The following is a 17,841-nucleotide window of genomic DNA, read 5'->3' on the forward strand; positions in this document are numbered from 1 at the left end:
GGTAGCACCAGGGAGCCTGGGCATGACACAGAAACATCGCTGCTTTTACCAGCTGAAGAGACCAAGCATTCCCACTGAAGGGGCTGGCAGTGTATTGGGAATTCTCATCCTGACCCGAGCATCAGGTGGAACTCCTTCTTTCCCACAGATCTTCAACACTCTCCTGTATGTTTCCTGTGACATCCCAGGTCTACCCCCACCCTTTTCCCCTGTCCGGCACCTTATAGAAGGAAAAACATCTAAGGAAAGAAGTAGCCGATGCCAGTTTTGGCCTCCTTCTCCCGGGGCACACGGAGCAATGGGCGGTCTTGCTCCTGAATGGGAGGGTTACCCGCTCCTTCCTCATCGTCATGGGAACGGGCAGTGCCGGGAGGCACAGCGGGCTCCTCAGAGGAACCTGGAAAATAGTAATAATGTTAACTTCTTGTGTTTCTATATGTCACACTTTGCACAGCACCAAGGCATTAAGACTTAGATTTGAGTTTCAAATACAGTATGAGACAAAAAAGGTAGGAAAAGAACGATTATCTCCATTTGCTAGATAAGAAAATGGCAGCCTGACTATAAGGACACAGAGCTTTAAATTTACGACCATTGTAGCAGGTGGAGAAAGAACCAGAGAGTGAGGTAGAACCCCATACTCAGAGAAAATGGACAATACCACCCAGGAAATGGGGAATACGATGACCTCCCAACAACCACCACCATCCTACAAGTACCCTAACTAATTTTACCAAGCAAATGAGTAACAAAGTTGGAGCTGGAAGCTTACAACACTTCATGGAGGGGAGAAAACATATATCACTCTTCAAGGACTTTGGGGAGGACTTGTACTTTATAATGTGGCCAGCCTGAGACTTGTTCTTAAGGAGAGTGGTATCTTCAGGATTTGCAACATCTGCATCTTCTTTCTGGGGCCCAGGTGCCTTTGAATCTGAACTTGTTTAGGATCAAGATTATCAGGCACTGAGAACTTCTGGCACATTCAGGACTTCTTCAAGATTGACAGCTAGGTCTTGTGGAGGGTCTGGAATTGTACTGAGAACAGAGACATCTTCAGTCTCCGGGAAACCACCGTGCCGACTTCATCTTCTTCATAAGCATTAGCTTGGTATTTGTGAGAGTCTGGAATTTCATTGTGAATTGGAGAGTTCTCAGAATCAGGCACCACACTGAGAACTGCATCTTTCTCAGGATCTGGACTTTCATTCAGAGACCTCGTTGTCAGTGCCATCGGAGGCAGAATCTTCTTCATGTTCTGGTGTTTCTTCATCATCCAAGGCTTCTTCAATGTTTTGGGATTTCACTCACCTCTGAGGGCTCTTCTTGGTCTGGAATTTCATCAGAATCAGAGAGTGCTTCAGGACTTGTGATCACATGAAGAGCTGGGACCTCTTCAGGGTTGGGGTCTTCTTCAGAGGACACACTTTCATAGACTTCGGGAGATCCTTCATGATTTGGGATTTCTTCAGCATCTGAAGCTTCTTCGCCATTTGGCATGCCATCAAAAACTGGCATCTCATCAAGACTGGGATCGTCCTCAGAGTCTGAGAGTCCATTCAGCTCTGGGGATTCTTCATGATTTGGGATTTCATGTCCTGGTGGGGCTTCTCAGGACTTGGGACACACATGGAGAGCTGGGACTGCTTCAAAATCAAGGTCATCTTCAGAGTCTAAAACTCCATTGACCTCTGGAGATTGTTCAGGCACTGGGATCTCTTCATGATTTGGGGACCTCAACCGGCAGCTAGAATCTCATCAATACTGGGATTTTCTTCAGAATCCTGGGATTCATCATTATCAGAGGCATCTACATTTTCTGGAATTTCATTAGTACTGGGGGCTGTCTTCATTACCTGGTATTTCATCAGCATCCGCAGCGTCTTCATTGTTAGGGACCACATCAAGATAGGGAACTTCTGCCAGGTCAAAATTTTGGTAGTCTTCAAACTCCGGCTCATCCTCGAAGTCAGGGTTCAGGTTTGCTCCAGCATTCGAGGTTTCCTGTGAATCTGGTGCTCTCCTCAGGTTCTGAAACCATATAAAAATAAGATACTGAGTCAAATTCTAGGATGTCAAATAAGATCTGCATTTACATGATCAAGTTCTGCTATATTCCCAAGGGAAGGAAGATCATCAAAATTCAGGGGGTTATAATTAGCATCATATTCATCAAGTTCTGATACGCCCTTAGGATGTGGACCTAGAAAATGAAAGCTATTTGGGGAACTCATGACCTTGAAGATTCTCACACGATGTCCTCTACTGAGATGTTCAAATACTAGCTCTTTCATTGGCTGATCTATCTTTCTCAAAGGATTCATCTTCCTTAAGGGACTCATCTTCAGCAGAGACCTGATTCTCTGGAAAGATATGAGTTTCAGCAAGGGCCTGACCTTCAATAGGGAACTGACCTTCATCAAAAGGCATGCTTTGGGCAAGAATGGCAGCCTCAGCTTCAGCAGAATTTTCCACTGGATCAGAAACCAAAGCATCCTCTTCCATCTTTATCTGTGCACTCCTGTACAGGAAAGCATTTGAAAAAGTACATCAGTTTCCTACCTGGAATGATTAACATCAACCCTCGTTGGAGAATGTACTTTGAACTACGCATAAATAAATAAATAATACGCCACTGGATCTTCCTCAAATTCCTGCGTCTGATAAAGTCCAGGGCTTCAGGACTGGACTTCCCATACGCTTCTCAACCTGCTTTTGAATATGGGGTGGCACCTGAAGGTAAAATTAACAATTTTTCATTTCACAGAGCCTTTTCATTTATATTCATCTGTGTTAGGTGACCAGCTAATGCAAGAAGCATTTCTGGAGTGGAAGATTAGAAACTACTTGTTCAGGTTACCCATAAGCAACTCTCCCTTGCCTTGCAAATAAAAGAAGAGTGTAAACAAGTGTACTCAAAAGTTCCACTTGCCTGGAACAAGACATCCCAGTTATCAATCATGGCACGGACCACATTGACAGAAGCAACATAGTGGTCAATTCCCAGCTTTGTTTTCTGGCCTGGCCTCTCTCTTGCCCAACTTTCCTCTTCAGAAGAGCAGATCCAAACACCAAGGCCAAGTTGTTAGAAGTCATGCGGTTGCCTGGAACCTAGATAAAAGAAGACAGGGAGTAATCAACCTTGAGATAGTACTGGAAGTACTGCAAGTTGTACAAATAGATGTGTGTCTTTAATTCTGTCTTTCTTTTCTTTAACCTACCCTTCCCATATTTTGGCTTATATTCTCCCCCACAGGTTCCCTACTGAAGTTCTCATTACTATTCCCCACGTTTTTGTTTTTTTTCTTTTTACCACGCTTCCATCAAGGCCAATGGAATCCTCGCAGTTTTTCAGTGATTTTATGCAAGGCCTTCAGCAGACACTCCAGAGTGTCACTGTTGCAAGGTGGCATCAAGTAAACCAGCAGCTGCAGGGCAGAAAGCTGATCCTCAGGCTTCAGAGCTAGAAGATGCAAAATAAAAAATGGCTTAGAGGGTTGGCAACTTCATATTAAGGAAATGAGTTCCTGCTTCTAAACTATTCATGTTTATGGAAAGGGTACCTAAGCAATAGATCTTTGCTTGGTTGAGAGCACTGGAATTTAGGAGACTTGGAAGCAAGAAGGATTCCCACCTCCCACCCCTAACCCCCACCCCCCACCCCCCACCATCAGAAGTGGACAAAACTGAAGCTCCAATTTCCAATCAATCAAATGTGAAAGAGATACCACAAGTAATCCAGAGAATGGTTTTTTTTTATTAAAACCTTTATGATTACTTTCCACTGGAGAGTTGCTTCTTCAGTTTTTCTTCCTTGTTTGGCTTTGAGTGTGTCTATCTTAGCTCTTGCAACCTGAGCTGTCTGCCAATAGACCTCTAGATATCTGCCTGGTTTCTTTCATTGCCCAAGAAGGTTGTGTAGAAGACTCTCACTTGCTGTCAGAAGAAAAGACATGTGCAGATCATCTGGCAGCAAGGAGTCCTTCATATCACATAAAAAACCTTTCAACAGGGCAGCCACATCATGTACACTTTGATTGTCATCCCAGTACTATGTCCATACCTTGTTCAAAATTCCTCACGGAGCTAAAAGAAAAGAGAGAACATGTAAGCTATTTGCCCTACCATGAAATCTCCTTGGTGGTCATTCCTTCATTAGGCTTGAGTAGAGGCAGCTGGCAAGAAGGTGTGTCTGGGAGCTTAAAAGAAGACCTTGTCACCCCCCCTCCCCCCAATACATCCCTCATGACATTACCCCTCAGGTTGACAGGGAAGGCACCTTGTTGATCTGTTTTTTGTTACCCAAGGAACATGTAAAGATAGTCAGTTTACCTCAAGCACTCTCTGCAAGGAATGTTCAGCAGTGAAAAATCCCTAATGTATTTGAACCTAAAAGAAAAGACCAGAGGATTCTAAGCATTTCTGAGGCCTTTCCCAATGGCATTTCCCCTGTACTCCCTAAGGAGATGAATCCCTTACTCCATTCCTTTCAGGGGTCTGTTAACCAAGCCTTCATCCTACCACCTCTTTTCTTTTATCTTACAACATCCCTTCCTTTCCCTTTAATTTAACCATTTGTGGCTCCCTTACCATGTTTCTCAAGGAATTTGCAGCAGGCCTCAACCACCTGTGGGATTTGCTTAGCAATAGGGTTGAGGCCCATCTTCTCCTTGCATCCCAGAAGTCGCTGGCCAATGGGAAATGAAGCCCGGGAGAGTTGCAGGGTCTGCAGCAGCAAGGCCCCATCCTCCAGCTCAGCCAGGCTCTCCAAGCACCACCGCACCCTGTGGAGATGCCCCCAAAATGTTTTAAACAGGAGAAGAAGGTCCTTTGGGACCTTGTGAGCATAGGGTGACAGTAAGAAGCCCAGCATTGCAATGTCTTGGCCCCCTCCCCCCCCCACCACGTAAGGCCCCTCCCCTCCCTCCCCCCGCCCCATGAAGCCCCTCCCCTCCCTGCCTCCCTGTCGCCAGACATTACTGCCTATCTTAAGAAAGAATCCTTGACTGACCCCCTTGAAGGTTTAACTCACTCGACGCCCCACGGCGGGTGAACTCCGGGGGCAAGGTGGGCGCATGCCGTCGTCTGCGACTGAAAAAGCGCCTGATGCGACCGAATAATCTTTGCATCACGTTTCCCCGACGACGACGACGAGGGCCTGCAGGCGCACTGGTGGTCTCCTCATTCGGTGCATGGTGGTCAATTCAAGCTGCTTACGGCGGGTAAGCTCATTCACCAGCACCTCTTCAGGCGAATGCCAAATGTTTTGAGAGCTACCGAGGAGAAGCCAGACAGAGAAAAGAGAACCGTCAAAGCCCCGCGGCGCAACAATCGGGAAGAATTGCAGGGGCTATAGCACCCCTCTAAATAGCCATCCGCAATCACGGACACCCCTCCAGACCCACAGCGCCCCTCCAAATGGGAAGCAAATCCAAAAGTCCCTCTGCAGTGCTCAGGCAAAGGATTCCTCTCTACTCTACTGCCCCGACGGGGCTCAAGGTCCCCTGCCTTAAGTTCTGCCGGAGGGAGATCACCTTGAAGCAATGAGAGAGATCTCTTCAATCCGTCTGTCTAGGATGGGTCCCCCAAGAAGGCTCTGGCAGGTCTGAGAGGACCGCCCCCACTGCGCCTTTAGCTAACTGCGCCACTTCCTGCTAACACCCCCTGAGGGGTTTCTGGGAGGGAGGGGAGTGACTTCAGGGGCCCTGGGCACCGCCCAATCGCCAACCACCAGAAGCATCCTACGCAATGGGGGGGGGGGGGAGGAGGAGGGAGGGGAGGTTGTCAGCATTCTATTTCTTTCCTTAAAAAAAAAAAAAAAAAAAAACAATCCAAGAGCCCCTTACCCCTTTCTTGGCCTCTCAAAATCAGAAGCAACTTCTCCAAGGTTTTTGGACGGTCTGTAGGTTCAGCTACAAGCAGAGAGAAAAGGAAGACACGCACACTCGCACACCAGTAACACTTGATAAGTGATGAAAACATCGTGATGCATTAATCTGCAGCGTGGGCGGGGAGGGGGGAGAGGGGGAGCGCCGCGCAAACCCTGTGGGGGAAAGAAAATTCTCGCCAGCCTCAGTTTCCCCACCTGACAGAGCCGATCCTATACAACCTACGTTAGATACCAAGAATTAAACCGAACCAGTCTAAGGCGCTGGGAGCGCATCTCTCTAAGCACCAGTAGTTCTCCACGGAACACTTAAAACAAATTCAGGGGCTCCGAGGCACCCGAATCATGCAACAGGCGAGGGGAGGGGCGCTGCCTGCAGCGCCACCGTGGGTGAGGGTCGCCAAGTTACTGCGGGCGCGCTCACGCTCGGGTTGCCGTCGGCTCCCCACGCTGCGGTGGGAACCGCACCGCGGCGACACCTGGGCTGCCCCCCCCCCCGCTCCCCTTGCTCCCAATCCCGCAGCCTTGGGCTGCCCGCGGGGTCTCCGCACCCTTTGCTTCCCACAGTTTAGGCTGCGCCAGTGGTGCGCACTTAGCCAACCTGCAGCCCCTCCTCCTCGGCACTTTCCAGCCCTACTAAGGCTCCCCTCCGTCCGCGCGACCCCCCCTCCCACCTCCCCTCCACTCTGCAGACAAATAGACCCGAATACCCCTGAGATGCCTGGAAGCGCTCGAACTCGGTCCGCTGCCGCGTCCCCCCTGGTTCCCCGCAGCCAGCTCAAGTAGGGAGCGCTCACTGCGCACCTCCCGCCGCCGAACCCCGCGCCCGCACCGCCCTCTCGCTCTGGGCTGGCTTGGCGCGCATCTCTCTCTCTCTCTCTCCTCTCTCTCATCTCTCTCCCTCCTCTCTCTCTCCTCTCTCTCTCTCTCTCTCTCTCTCTCTCTCTCTCTCTCTCTCTCTCTCTCTCTCTCTCTCTCTCTCTCTCTCTCTCTCTCGTTTCGCTCTCGTCTCTCTCTCATCTCGCTCCTCTCTCTCTCTCTCTCTCGTCTCTGTCTCTCATCAATCTCTGTCGGTCCCAGTTCTCTCTCTAGAGTGTCCCTGTGCGTCTCCGTCGCGCCCGTCCCGATTCTCACACCGCACCTGGTGCGCCTGTCTTTTCACCCGTCCTCCATCCACTTGTCTGCCCCTGACATTTGCCAGTCTCGATGCCCCCTAAACCCCCTCAGACTTCCACCTAGGGCAACTCATTTTTACCTCTTCTGCAATTCAACAAACAGCCTTCAACTCCCGCTTTCTCGGTTCCCCCCAAACGCCTGGAGATCACACTGGGTCTGAGTCGAGGCATGAGCCCCCTTTTACCCTTTCCTGGACCCCCAGATCTGTCCCGTCTCTCCCGGGGGGTCTACTCGCCCGAAGGCGAGGACTCCACACTCCGGGGATATAGCTCACCTCTGTCCGGTTTGAATTCAGAGAGGAAATGTCTGGCCACGAGTTCGTGGTAAGCAGCCTCTTCCAGCTTCAGACGCTCCAGCTCAGAGAGGCTGTGTATTGATACCATCTTTGTCCGGCAGTCCGAGTTCTGCCCTGGGGCTCCTCCCAGCACACTCACTAAAAAAATTAAGGCAGACAACAACAGTAAAGGGGGCATGATTCTGGGACACCATGTCCTTGCTACCTTCAGAAAAGGAATGCAGCCACCCATTCTGGAGCCGCATGATTATCAGGGCTGCATCATCCAATTGTCACTGGACCTGGTGGAGGGAACTATGGGGGGTAGAAGGGGAGGGAAAACTGGGAGGTGGCTTCACCCTCAAGCAGAGCTGCCTCTGGTTGCTTCTTTAAAAAAAAAAATTCAACTTAAAAAAAATCAGCTCTGAACAGATAGTCCAGGAAAGAGAAAAGCTAATTATGAAAAAAAGGGGGAAAAAGATTAAAGAAAAACAAACCTGATTTTTAAAAGCACTTTCACACAAGAATAAAACAGTATTTTCTACTAATTAATTAGAACACTGGTTAGAGATTTGTTTCTGTTGGGTTTTTTTTCTCATGATGATATTCAATATGATCTGGTTAACTAAAAGGAAGGTTTTTGTTGTTTGTTTGGGAGGATTTTTTTTTTTTGTAAATTTATGTAAGTCTTCCTGAACACAAACTGCACATATGGGTTTACAGACAAAAATTATCCCCAAGTCCTCTGACCCAGTAATTCCCCTTCTAGGAATCTATCCTAATGAAATCTTCCTACAGACAGGAAAAAAAAAACACATTCATATGAACCATATCAGTAAAAAGTTAAGGGAGAAAAAGCTAGCCTAGCAATGAGTTTAATTACATAAATTAGGTAATGATCATAGTATGGAAAATTATACAGTCACTAATAATGTTTACAAAGAGCTTTTTGACAACACATACAAAATGGAATTGTATTTTAATTACAATTATGTGAAGAAAACATGCATATATAAATACAAGATTGAGGGAAATACATACAAATGTTAATAACCTCTGTATTAAGTGGTAGTATTTTGTGTGCCTTTGCTTTTTCTCTGTCAAAAAATGGTGCAACCTCATACAATCAGCTTGTACCAAAACAAATAAATAGCATCTTTAGACCATTTCTAGTGAGAAATTAGTGAGCAGAGGGAAGTCTGTTTTATTGTAATACCAAGGCAATTTTATATGGTCTTTTCCATGGTCACCACAGGTTGGAGACTGAGGGAGCCCCTTGCACCCTACATAGCATACTTTCCTGCACATCTTCTATTGCCCATGTTTTCTTTCAGCCACTAATTCAAAGGGGAAAATAATCTGTATTGATAGATATTTTACAGGGCAGTACGAAAGCCTGTGATAATTCAGTAGGCCTAGATATAAACAAAGTACTGTAAGAACAGAAAAGAGAAACATTTAAGTCTGCCTGGATACAGAGAGGGGAGAGAGGAGAGAGAGAGGGGGGGGGAGGGAGGGAGGGAGGAGGGAGGGAGGGAGGGAGGGAGGGAGGGAGGGAGGGAGGGAAAGAAGGGTGCAGCTTGTGCAGAGGGAAAGAGAAGAGAGGTTGTCATCCTCTCGGAGCAATATAAATGAATTGGAAGGAGATACAAATCTGAATGGGCAGAGATGAAATCATGAATGGCCCAATAAGCCATGTTAAAGTGTACGACCTTATGCTGAAGACAACACAGAGCTAATGTAGGACTTCAGGCCAAGTGACAGAGTCAGAGTTGTACCTTGGAAAAACCAGAGTCATGAAAATCTAGTTTGGACAGAGAGCCTGAACAGGTAGAGCAGCCAAGAGGCAAAGCATACTGATACCAGTGAGGTCACTGAATAGAAATGACAGAAACTAAGGGGAAAAGAATTGTAATGGAAAAGAATGAATTTAGGATAGCACTCAAGCTTATGGTTTAGATACACGTGTATATGCTGGTTTTTGACCAAAAAAAAAAAAAAGATAATTTGGGACATAGGGAACGGAACCTTTTGTCAAAGGAAGAAATAACCATGTACCATTTTCTGAGCTTTCTTTCCACATGGAGTTTTACCATAATGTTCTGTGAATTATTTGGACAGTGACTTAAATTTTAAAGATCAGATAATGTAGTTTTGACAGAGAAGTGGTAGATGCTTAATTTTCCTAACATCATCATCCGTTTCCTCCAACCCCAACATTTTGTACATGTCTTGGAATTTCAGCTATATATTTTCTTGCGGCGGCTTACCGGATCCGGTTACCCAAAGAGGAGAGCTGAAAATCATCTCCCCCCCCCAATAAAGTATGAACAAACAGTAAAACCTCAAAGCAACACTAGCCCATAAAGAAAGAGAAAGAGAAAGGGAAAGAGAGAAAGAGAAAAGGGGGGGGGGCTTTGAGAAATGAGTCAGCCTAGATGCTTACAATTCCGAAGGAAATCAAAGGCCTTAGAATAAACCGTTTGTCATTGCTTCCCTGCTTGAACACACAGGACTACACTTAAGAGCAGGCATATGCTGCAGTTCTGCCAGCAAAACTGATAACTGCCTTGCTTGCCTTGGGCCTTGTCAAGGCAACAGGAGGACACAGACAAAAGCAAAGCTGGGAAGATCAGTGTGCCTAGAGGGGAAACACATAGGTAGAATGGAGATGGGTGTGAAGGCAGAGATTTGAGAAGTGTACTTGACCTCAGGCCTGTGGAAACTGAATGCAAAAGAAGACTCACCACAAGGCTTGAGGGGCTATGAGATCTCTCTTGGGTCAGTGTCTTCCCCCTTTCCTCAGAGTTCCATGGCACTAGCTTGAAGTGCCCCCACATGTAAAATATCCTCCAGGAGGAATGGGAAAGCAAGCCAGCACAATTGCAGTGTAAAATTCAACACATTTGCAAAAACAGTTTCTTGAGGCAAGTCTTTGTAGTGAACACTGAGTTCAAAGCCAAGCCTGATGACTTCTCAGCTAAGTCAGTTGAATTCTGAGTCTCAGCTTACTCTATAAAATAGAGAAATAGCATAGCTCACACTTCTGTTGTATGAGTTGAATGAATAATGTATATGTAATAAGTAGCATTGGATTTTAATAAACATCTGAATACTGAAGGTACTTTGCAGAAGGGCTGAGGTTATTAGAAAGTATTAGCTTTAAAAGGGATTTTATCAGGTGCCAGAGGCTCATGCATGTATTCCTAGTTACTTAAGATGCTGAGATCTGGTGCTCCTGATTCAATGCCAGCTTGAGCAAAGAAATCTGAGAGACTGTCTCCAACTGGCCAGCAAAGAGCTGGAAGGGGAGAGGTGGCTCAAGTGGCAGAGTGCCAACCTTGAACAGAAAAAGCCAATTGAAAGTGAGAGATCCTGAGTTCAAGCCCCAATACTGGCACACAAAAAAGGGGGATTAAATAAAATGAGAATCTGTGTCAATGTGTGGAGCAACCTACTCTATTCAATTTCTACAAAATTTTAATAAAATTAGGCAACCCAGAAGATTTAGTGATCTATCAACAATAGACAGTTCTTTACTCTTGAATTTCTTTGGGGTAATTTCTAAACCATTTTATGAAATTTAGAAAAAAAACTAACTGCACAATTCAATATCTCCAATGTTATTACTTAGATGAGTAAATCAATTTCTCTTCCAAATTGTTCAGTTTAACATTTTCACTAGCAAAAGAACACATGGATACCAAGTGGGAGAATTTGAACAAAGATCAGAGGGACACCTGAACCAATTTTCAGGCAATACAAGAAAGAAGAAACACCCTTGGGTGGCATCAAGTCTATTTCTCACATCCTCCTGAATGCATAGCACAGACTGAGAAACAAATTAGCATTAGAAAGGTCACCCACTTCAAATTGTGAGGACAGAAATGCTGTCAGCTAGGCATAAATCCATAGCCTTCACAATCTACAGGACTCATTCCCTCCACTGCCCCATCAAATAGTTAGCAATGGTTCAGGGCTCAGTAGTAAGTACCTATGAGAGAGAAAAAAAAAATCAGAACGTGCACTGATCCTTGCTTGGTATCCTTGTGAATTAGCCACTTTATGGTATCTTCAGAATTTTGCTTCTAGCTACTGAGAGTACCACGGAGTTTAAGAAATTCATAGTGGCTTTGCACTGGGAGCCTAGAAGGTACTGCATGCACGCACGTGACTCAGATGTCTTCAGGCAGTGACAATGGATACAGACATCCCCGTTAATACATCACAATGTGGGATAGAGTTCCAGGGTGCTGGATGAAAACATTTGGGCGCCAATGTGGTCTGATGACACATTACCTCATTCATCTCTGAGCATTAATGAGTTAGCCTTTAAGTTGTTATCCCATAACCTCCATTTCAGCAAAGGCTGAAGATGCTGTGAACAAAATGACTCATTTTATCCTTTGCAGTGGTGGTGCCCCAAGATAATTAAATTTGGGGACAGCATTCTTCAATAACTGGAGTCAGCCCATCATGTCACAGCAGAAGCTCATAAACTGGAGGAAGTACTGTTAAAATATTTTGAAAGAAGCCCTGGCTTAAAAGAAAATCTGCTCCAGGAATTACAAAGAACATTAGAGTGGTTCTTAGCTATCACACAGTTCAAAATCTCTATAGTACAGAAAGCTGAAGTTCAGAGAGGTAGGAGGCTTTTCCCAAGGCCACACAGCAATCTGAAAACAAAGACTAGACAAAAACCCAGTTCTCAGCCTCAAGGCATTTTTTACTGCCTTATCTACCCGTGTTCATAATATCTGCAAGATTCTGCATTGCTACATAATGAAATCAAAAGAATGTACACACAGTCAAAGCTTAATTCCATAAAGCCAGGGGAGGTCATATCCAAAGGCAGTCAGCCACCACAAATTATGTCTTTGTAAATTAAGTCCAATCGTCATTCCATAGGACGTGGGATATACTTTTCAAATTTTATTGACTAAAATAAACAACTCAGTCTCAGGGTGGTGAAAGCTAATCTTTGTGTGATAATCACCTCAAATCATAGTGTAAACAAGGTGACATGACATCAAATATAATACGATGTAAATATTCAATTATCTGCAAGGTCCATAACAATGTTGGCAGCATCAGCAGTGTCCCAGGTGTCACCAATTTCCCTTTTGGGTGCTATTTCTATTAAATTGTGGAGGAAGAAGGGGGGGGAGAATGCGAGATTTTCTATCACCATGGGTTTAAAAATAAATGCCTAATTTGCCTTGTTCTTTTTCATTTTCTCTAAAGCTTTGCCCATGTCCTTTATCTGTGGACTAGCACACAGTAGGTGTTCAGTAAGTGTTCGTGGGGTGAATCATAGGATTTTAAACTCTCAAGATCTGAAAGAACATCAGCACTTATAATTAAAACAGCTATTCACGATTCGTGACTAAATGAATCATGCCAATTTATTCCTACAACAACCCCTGGAAAGAAGGTAGGCTGGGGATTATCTCCCCCTGTCCCCCCGCCCTCCTTTTATAGATGACAACAAACTAGGCATCTTGAGAGATTCTTTAGTAAAGTTGAACAAAAATGTTATACAGGAACGTGACATGCTATCCCTATCCATCCTTGGGCCAAGCCTTACCGTTCTCATAAAATCATGGTGTTTCTTCATAGTCATCCTGACTAGGAAATTCAAGTCAACACTACTACCTTCCTTCCTGTAGAAGTAGCTAGATTTTTGAGGTCATATTATTTATGCTACTCTGAAGAAGTCCTTGAGAAATGGGAATGAAGAGATAGAAGATAGACATAGATAAGTATATAATATTCATATATATGCATGCATATATGTATGTATGTATGTATAGTACAATTCTGAAAAGTAGTAGAGAGGAACTAATGGAGGGGAAAGACACTCAAAGTTTTCTATATTCAGTGTACCCCACACTAACCCCAGATGCCTCCCCACCTTAACAGCTTGGTATCCCAGAAAGCCTGAGACACAGACTAGAACCTGCATTTGACTTTCAGTGTAAATTCTGACATTCATTTTCTACATGCCTTGAAAGAAGGCTTATTTCTGCAAGCCTCAGATCCAGAGCCTTATAAATAAGAATTATGACACCTGTTAGGTATAGTTGTTATGAATATATTAAGAAGAGGTAGAATGAAAAAAGTCTAAAATCGATAGCGTTGTGCCAAGGTGAGAAATTACCTCCCTTAAAATACCTAGAAGTAATGCTCAGGCTTGAGGATTTAGCTCAGTGGAAGAGTATTTGCCTAGCAAGTGCAAGGCTCTGAGTTCAGTCCTCAGCTCTTAAGAAGGAAAAAGAAGAAGGAGAGGAGGAGGAGGAGGAGGAGGAGGAGGAGGAGGAGGAGGAGGAGGAGGAGGAGGAGGAGGAGGAGGAGAAGGGAGGGACGGAGGAGGGGGAGGGAAAGGAGGAGAGGAGGAGAAGGGGAAGAAGAGAAGGAGGAGGGGAGGAGGAGGAGGAGGAGGAGGAGGAGAAGGAAGAGGGAGGAGGAGGAGGAGGAGGAGGAGGAGGAGGAGGAGGAGGAGGAGGAGTTGGAGTTATTACTAGCATCTAGAATGAGGCACAGAGTGCCTTGGCATTAGCTTTTCAAAGTGAAAATGGGGAGCCAGGTGCCCTTGGCTCATGCCTGTAATCATAGCTACTCAGGAGGCTGAGATCTGAGGATCACGGTTCAAAGCCAGCCAAGGCATGAAAGTCTGAGAGACTCTTATCTCTACCAAACTACCAAAAGCCCTGAAATGGAGCTATAGCTCTCATGTGCTAGAGTACTAGCCTTAAGCCAAAAAAAAAAAATCTCAGGGACTGCACCTAGGCCCTGAGTTCAAGCCCCAGGACTGGCAGGAAAAGAAAAGTGAAAATGGGGGGTGGACTTACCTATTGCCAGCAGAAGCAGGATTTTAGAGGGATAAGATGAACTGTTTCTTCACTGGTGATGGAGATGAATACAGCTGACTATGGGCTCTAAGGGGATTTGTCTAGTCTATAATGTATATGAGAGAAAAAAGCTAACCAGCCTCCAAAAAGAGTTCAATGATCACTTTGTACCCTGTGCAACATATACATGTTACCTATGCTCAGAATGGTGGAGAAAAGGGGAGAGGCATCTGGAGTGTAAGGACCAGATCCTGCCCTTAGGATCTCAGAGCCTAGTTGAAGGTCACATAAATGTCACATGTCTGAAGGACTGTCCATAAACAGCCATGAGTCAAATATCATCCTGTCTTCCATACTACTTTAAATATATTTCCTCTCTTTTGTTCTTTAAGGAGTGCTAAGAGGTGACTATTTCCCCCAGGCCCACCAACACTGGGTAGACCCTTAGTGAACTGTGGGATGTTTGTATGCACACAGAAAATTTCAACTGATTTGTTCTATGGTGTCAATCTTCCCCCTTCTCCCCAAAGCCACTCCCATTCAGACACGAATACACATTCCACTCACAAGCATCATGTGCACACTTACATCTATATACTTTCTCATGTGTGTTTACACACTCACATAAATATACACACATGGAAAGAAGGTAATGAGTGTGAATTGAAGGGAAGGTCATTCACCCACTGCCAAATCTTTCCAGGTCACATCTATAGCTTCTACAGATAAGCATGAGAAAGAACAGCAATGGCACCATTACCCCAAACGATGTGGACAAAGGTTGTGACAAGTCTAGTGAGCTTCTCTTCCAACTTTGACCCCTACCACCCAGTCGCTTCTCTTCTCCTTTGATTCTATCTTCCACATCAAGCATCCAATTTTCTGCCAGTTTTCTTTTTCAAAATCTGTCTCAGTGGCTGTCACAGGGACTAAAGGCTGTGGGAGATATTTTCCCCTGTAGTTTTCCTGGTAGGAATGGTACTTTTTATAGCAAATTCAAATAACTATATTTCTCAAATATCAATGTCTATCTAAAGACCTCCTTCAACATAAGGTCACTATCCAGTCTATGGGGTGGTGAAGAAAAGCCCTAGAACAGGAATCAGGCCTGCTTAGTTACTAGGCAGCTGGGTGTCCTTGGGCAAGTCCGTGGGCATCTCTGAGCCTGAAATACAGCTTGTATAATTTATTATTATCTTGTTTATGGAACAGCACTATAGAGACCACAGCCCTCACATTTACAGAGTCCTTGATTATTCTAAGGCACATGGCAAACTCTGTGCCACGCCTCATGCCTCTGCTGCTATCTCTTTAAGGGACAGTGCGTCCCACTCCTCCCCAGGCCTATTGAGATCATTTTGAGTCAATCTCCCTCTCTTGTCCCACACAAACCTCTGCCCATCTGCAGGTCCTTGACCTTGAGCTGAGGCCCTGGAGGTGAGGGGAGAATGCTTCCAGGGGGCTATCCTCAGCAAATGGCCCTAGCACTCACACAAAAGCCTGAGCAACATGTTCCTTAATCCCAGGCCTCCTCTCTCCCCCTGATGTGGAGCCCTCCACTTAGAGGATCCTCCGTTCCCTCTCCTGCCCCCACAGTGGGACACAGTCAGGCCTTGTCCTACCTTTTGGTGACTCTCCGGGTCTAGTGATAGTGTCTGCTGCTTGTTGGTCTGGTGACACAGCCATGGCTAGTTCTGACTCTAGTTACAGGTACTGTGAGCACTCTGCTCTGCCTTGCAGATTCTCCCAAGCTGTGTACAGCTTTCCCACGGTGGGTAGGGACTGATTCATAGCAATTTTCTACACAGCAGCTTTATGCATATCTATTTGCTGAATTCTCTGGGTTACTCCTACAGTTGTTCACCATACCCCCACAATATCTCTCCTGTATATTCAAAACCAACCTTTCCTTCAAAATGAGGTCCACACCACCCTTTCTTCTAAGTATACTGAATTCCCCTCCCTGGCCATGTTCATAAGTCATTTCATATTACGGGCGAAGGAAAGGCAGCAGTGGAGATTCAGATCGTCAAGAAATGTACCTAGTGTTAATTAGTGCCAGAGCCACGATGAAGACATAGATCTCATAGAACCAAACACAGAACACTCTGTTTTCCTTGTTCTCTGACTCCTATGCCAAGACTATGCAAAGAACAAGCCCCACTTCTCAGCACCTCACTTTTTCTGCTCCTTCTTTCCCACTCGGTCCAAAGCCTCTGCTCTCACAAAGTCAGAGACAAAAAGATCATTTTGTTTCATGTTCAATGATGAGCAAGAACAAACAAGAAACCAACTTCACAAAGCCCTCCACTGCCCTAGATGGCAAAGATCTGTGTATTCCTGCATCCCACACTCCCTCGCACACTCCTATGCTCATTGTTCATTTTCTGTCCTCTACACATGGCAGAATACCCAGAGAAGTCAGAACGCCATCCTTCTGAAACTTCTTTCAAAGTAGTTCTACTCTGCAACCCACCAAATCATATATACAAATCACTATTCAACCAAGAAAAAAAAACATATTTTCTAGACTAAGATGTTTATAATGTCCTAATTTGATGTAGCAGGGGCAATGTAGTGTTATAAATACAAGATCTCAGATGAGGGAGACTTCAAAGACGCAATTAGTTTACCTTGTGGTTGATTTTGCTGTTCTTTTGGGCCAAGTAAGTGGACAAAGGGAAGGCCTTATTCCTTATTTGGTTTGTTTGTTTTTGTTTTCTTGTGCTGGTACTATGGCTTGAACTTAGGGCCTCCAGTTCTTGATTGGATTTTTTTTTTGTTCAAGGTTGATGTTCTAGCACTTGAGCCACACATGTGCTTCTGGATTTGGAGTGGTTAATTGGAAATGAGTCTCATGGACTTCCCTTTCTGGGCTAATTACAAACGAGGATCCTCAGATCTTAGCTTGTTGAATAGCTAGGATTACAAGCATGGACCACCAGTGTTAGGATTCAGGAAACCTTATTGTTAAGAGGAACAAGAATGTTGAAGGAAGAAGAGAAAAGAGTCAAGAATGGTAGACTAGGTGAGCTCAGCAAAGGAAAAGCACGAAGCCAAGTCTATATGAAGGATAGAAATGCTTAGAATGAAGCTGCTACCTCCAGACATACATAACTACAATAAAGGAACAAAAGGACCTCCAGATATACATAACTACAGTGAAGGAGCAAAAGGACACAGACTTACTTCCCAAAGGTCCAGAAAGGTGCCTCTGAAGGGTCTAGATGGGAAAAGAAATCCTAATGGGAAGTCTCTTGTCCTCTTTAGAGATTCTGGTTTGGGCAACAGCATTGGTGGCACTTTTAAAATTCAAGTACTACCACCTCATCATCATCACTACCACTGAGATATTTTTTCTCTTTCCCTCTTCTTTCCTCACCTGGGAAATAAATCTTAACACCCACTCGCCCCCACCCTTGCACAGGAGTGTAATTTAAATGTAAAAGATGAGTTCTCCTTCCATTGAAGGAGAAGCTCTCTCTTCCTGTTGGAAGGGGCTGGGGTGCTCTGCCCCTTTGTATATTCTAGAGGACCAGATCCTGTGAAGGAGAGAAAGGGAGGGAGCAGCAATTTAAGGCTGGTCCAATTTGTCTCTGGTGTTTCTCTCTCTCTCTCTCTCTCTCTCTCTCTCTCTCTCTCTCTCTCTCTCT

The 17,841-nt window shown here is 45.1% G+C and overlaps 1 protein-coding gene across 1 annotated transcript in view; it reads right to left on the reverse strand.

Annotated features, from left to right (window-relative positions):
* Positions 1–239: 239 nt before the first annotated feature.
* Arhgap36 (Rho GTPase activating protein 36) overlaps positions 240–17,841 on the reverse strand; it is a 29,857-nt gene continuing 12,255 nt past the window's right edge. Inside the window, 18 exon segments of the mRNA XM_048336611.1 lie at positions 240–397; positions 2,415–2,521; positions 2,637–2,694; positions 2,697–2,733; positions 2,933–3,016; positions 3,018–3,048; positions 3,050–3,111; positions 3,314–3,349; positions 3,351–3,463; positions 3,934–4,045; positions 4,047–4,073; positions 4,075–4,086; positions 4,333–4,374; positions 4,544–4,784; positions 5,029–5,185; positions 5,188–5,273; positions 5,840–5,912; positions 7,338–7,496. Of these exon segments, the coding sequence (XP_048192568.1) occupies positions 240–397; positions 2,415–2,521; positions 2,637–2,694; positions 2,697–2,733; positions 2,933–3,016; positions 3,018–3,048; positions 3,050–3,111; positions 3,314–3,349; positions 3,351–3,463; positions 3,934–4,045; positions 4,047–4,073; positions 4,075–4,086; positions 4,333–4,374; positions 4,544–4,784; positions 5,029–5,185; positions 5,188–5,273; positions 5,840–5,912; positions 7,338–7,496 (1,595 nt within the window).

The sequence above is a fragment of the Perognathus longimembris genome, chromosome 28 (genome assembly GCF_023159225.1).
Source record: "Perognathus longimembris pacificus isolate PPM17 chromosome 28, ASM2315922v1, whole genome shotgun sequence".
Classification (NCBI taxonomy): Eukaryota; Metazoa; Chordata; class Mammalia; order Rodentia; family Heteromyidae; genus Perognathus; species Perognathus longimembris.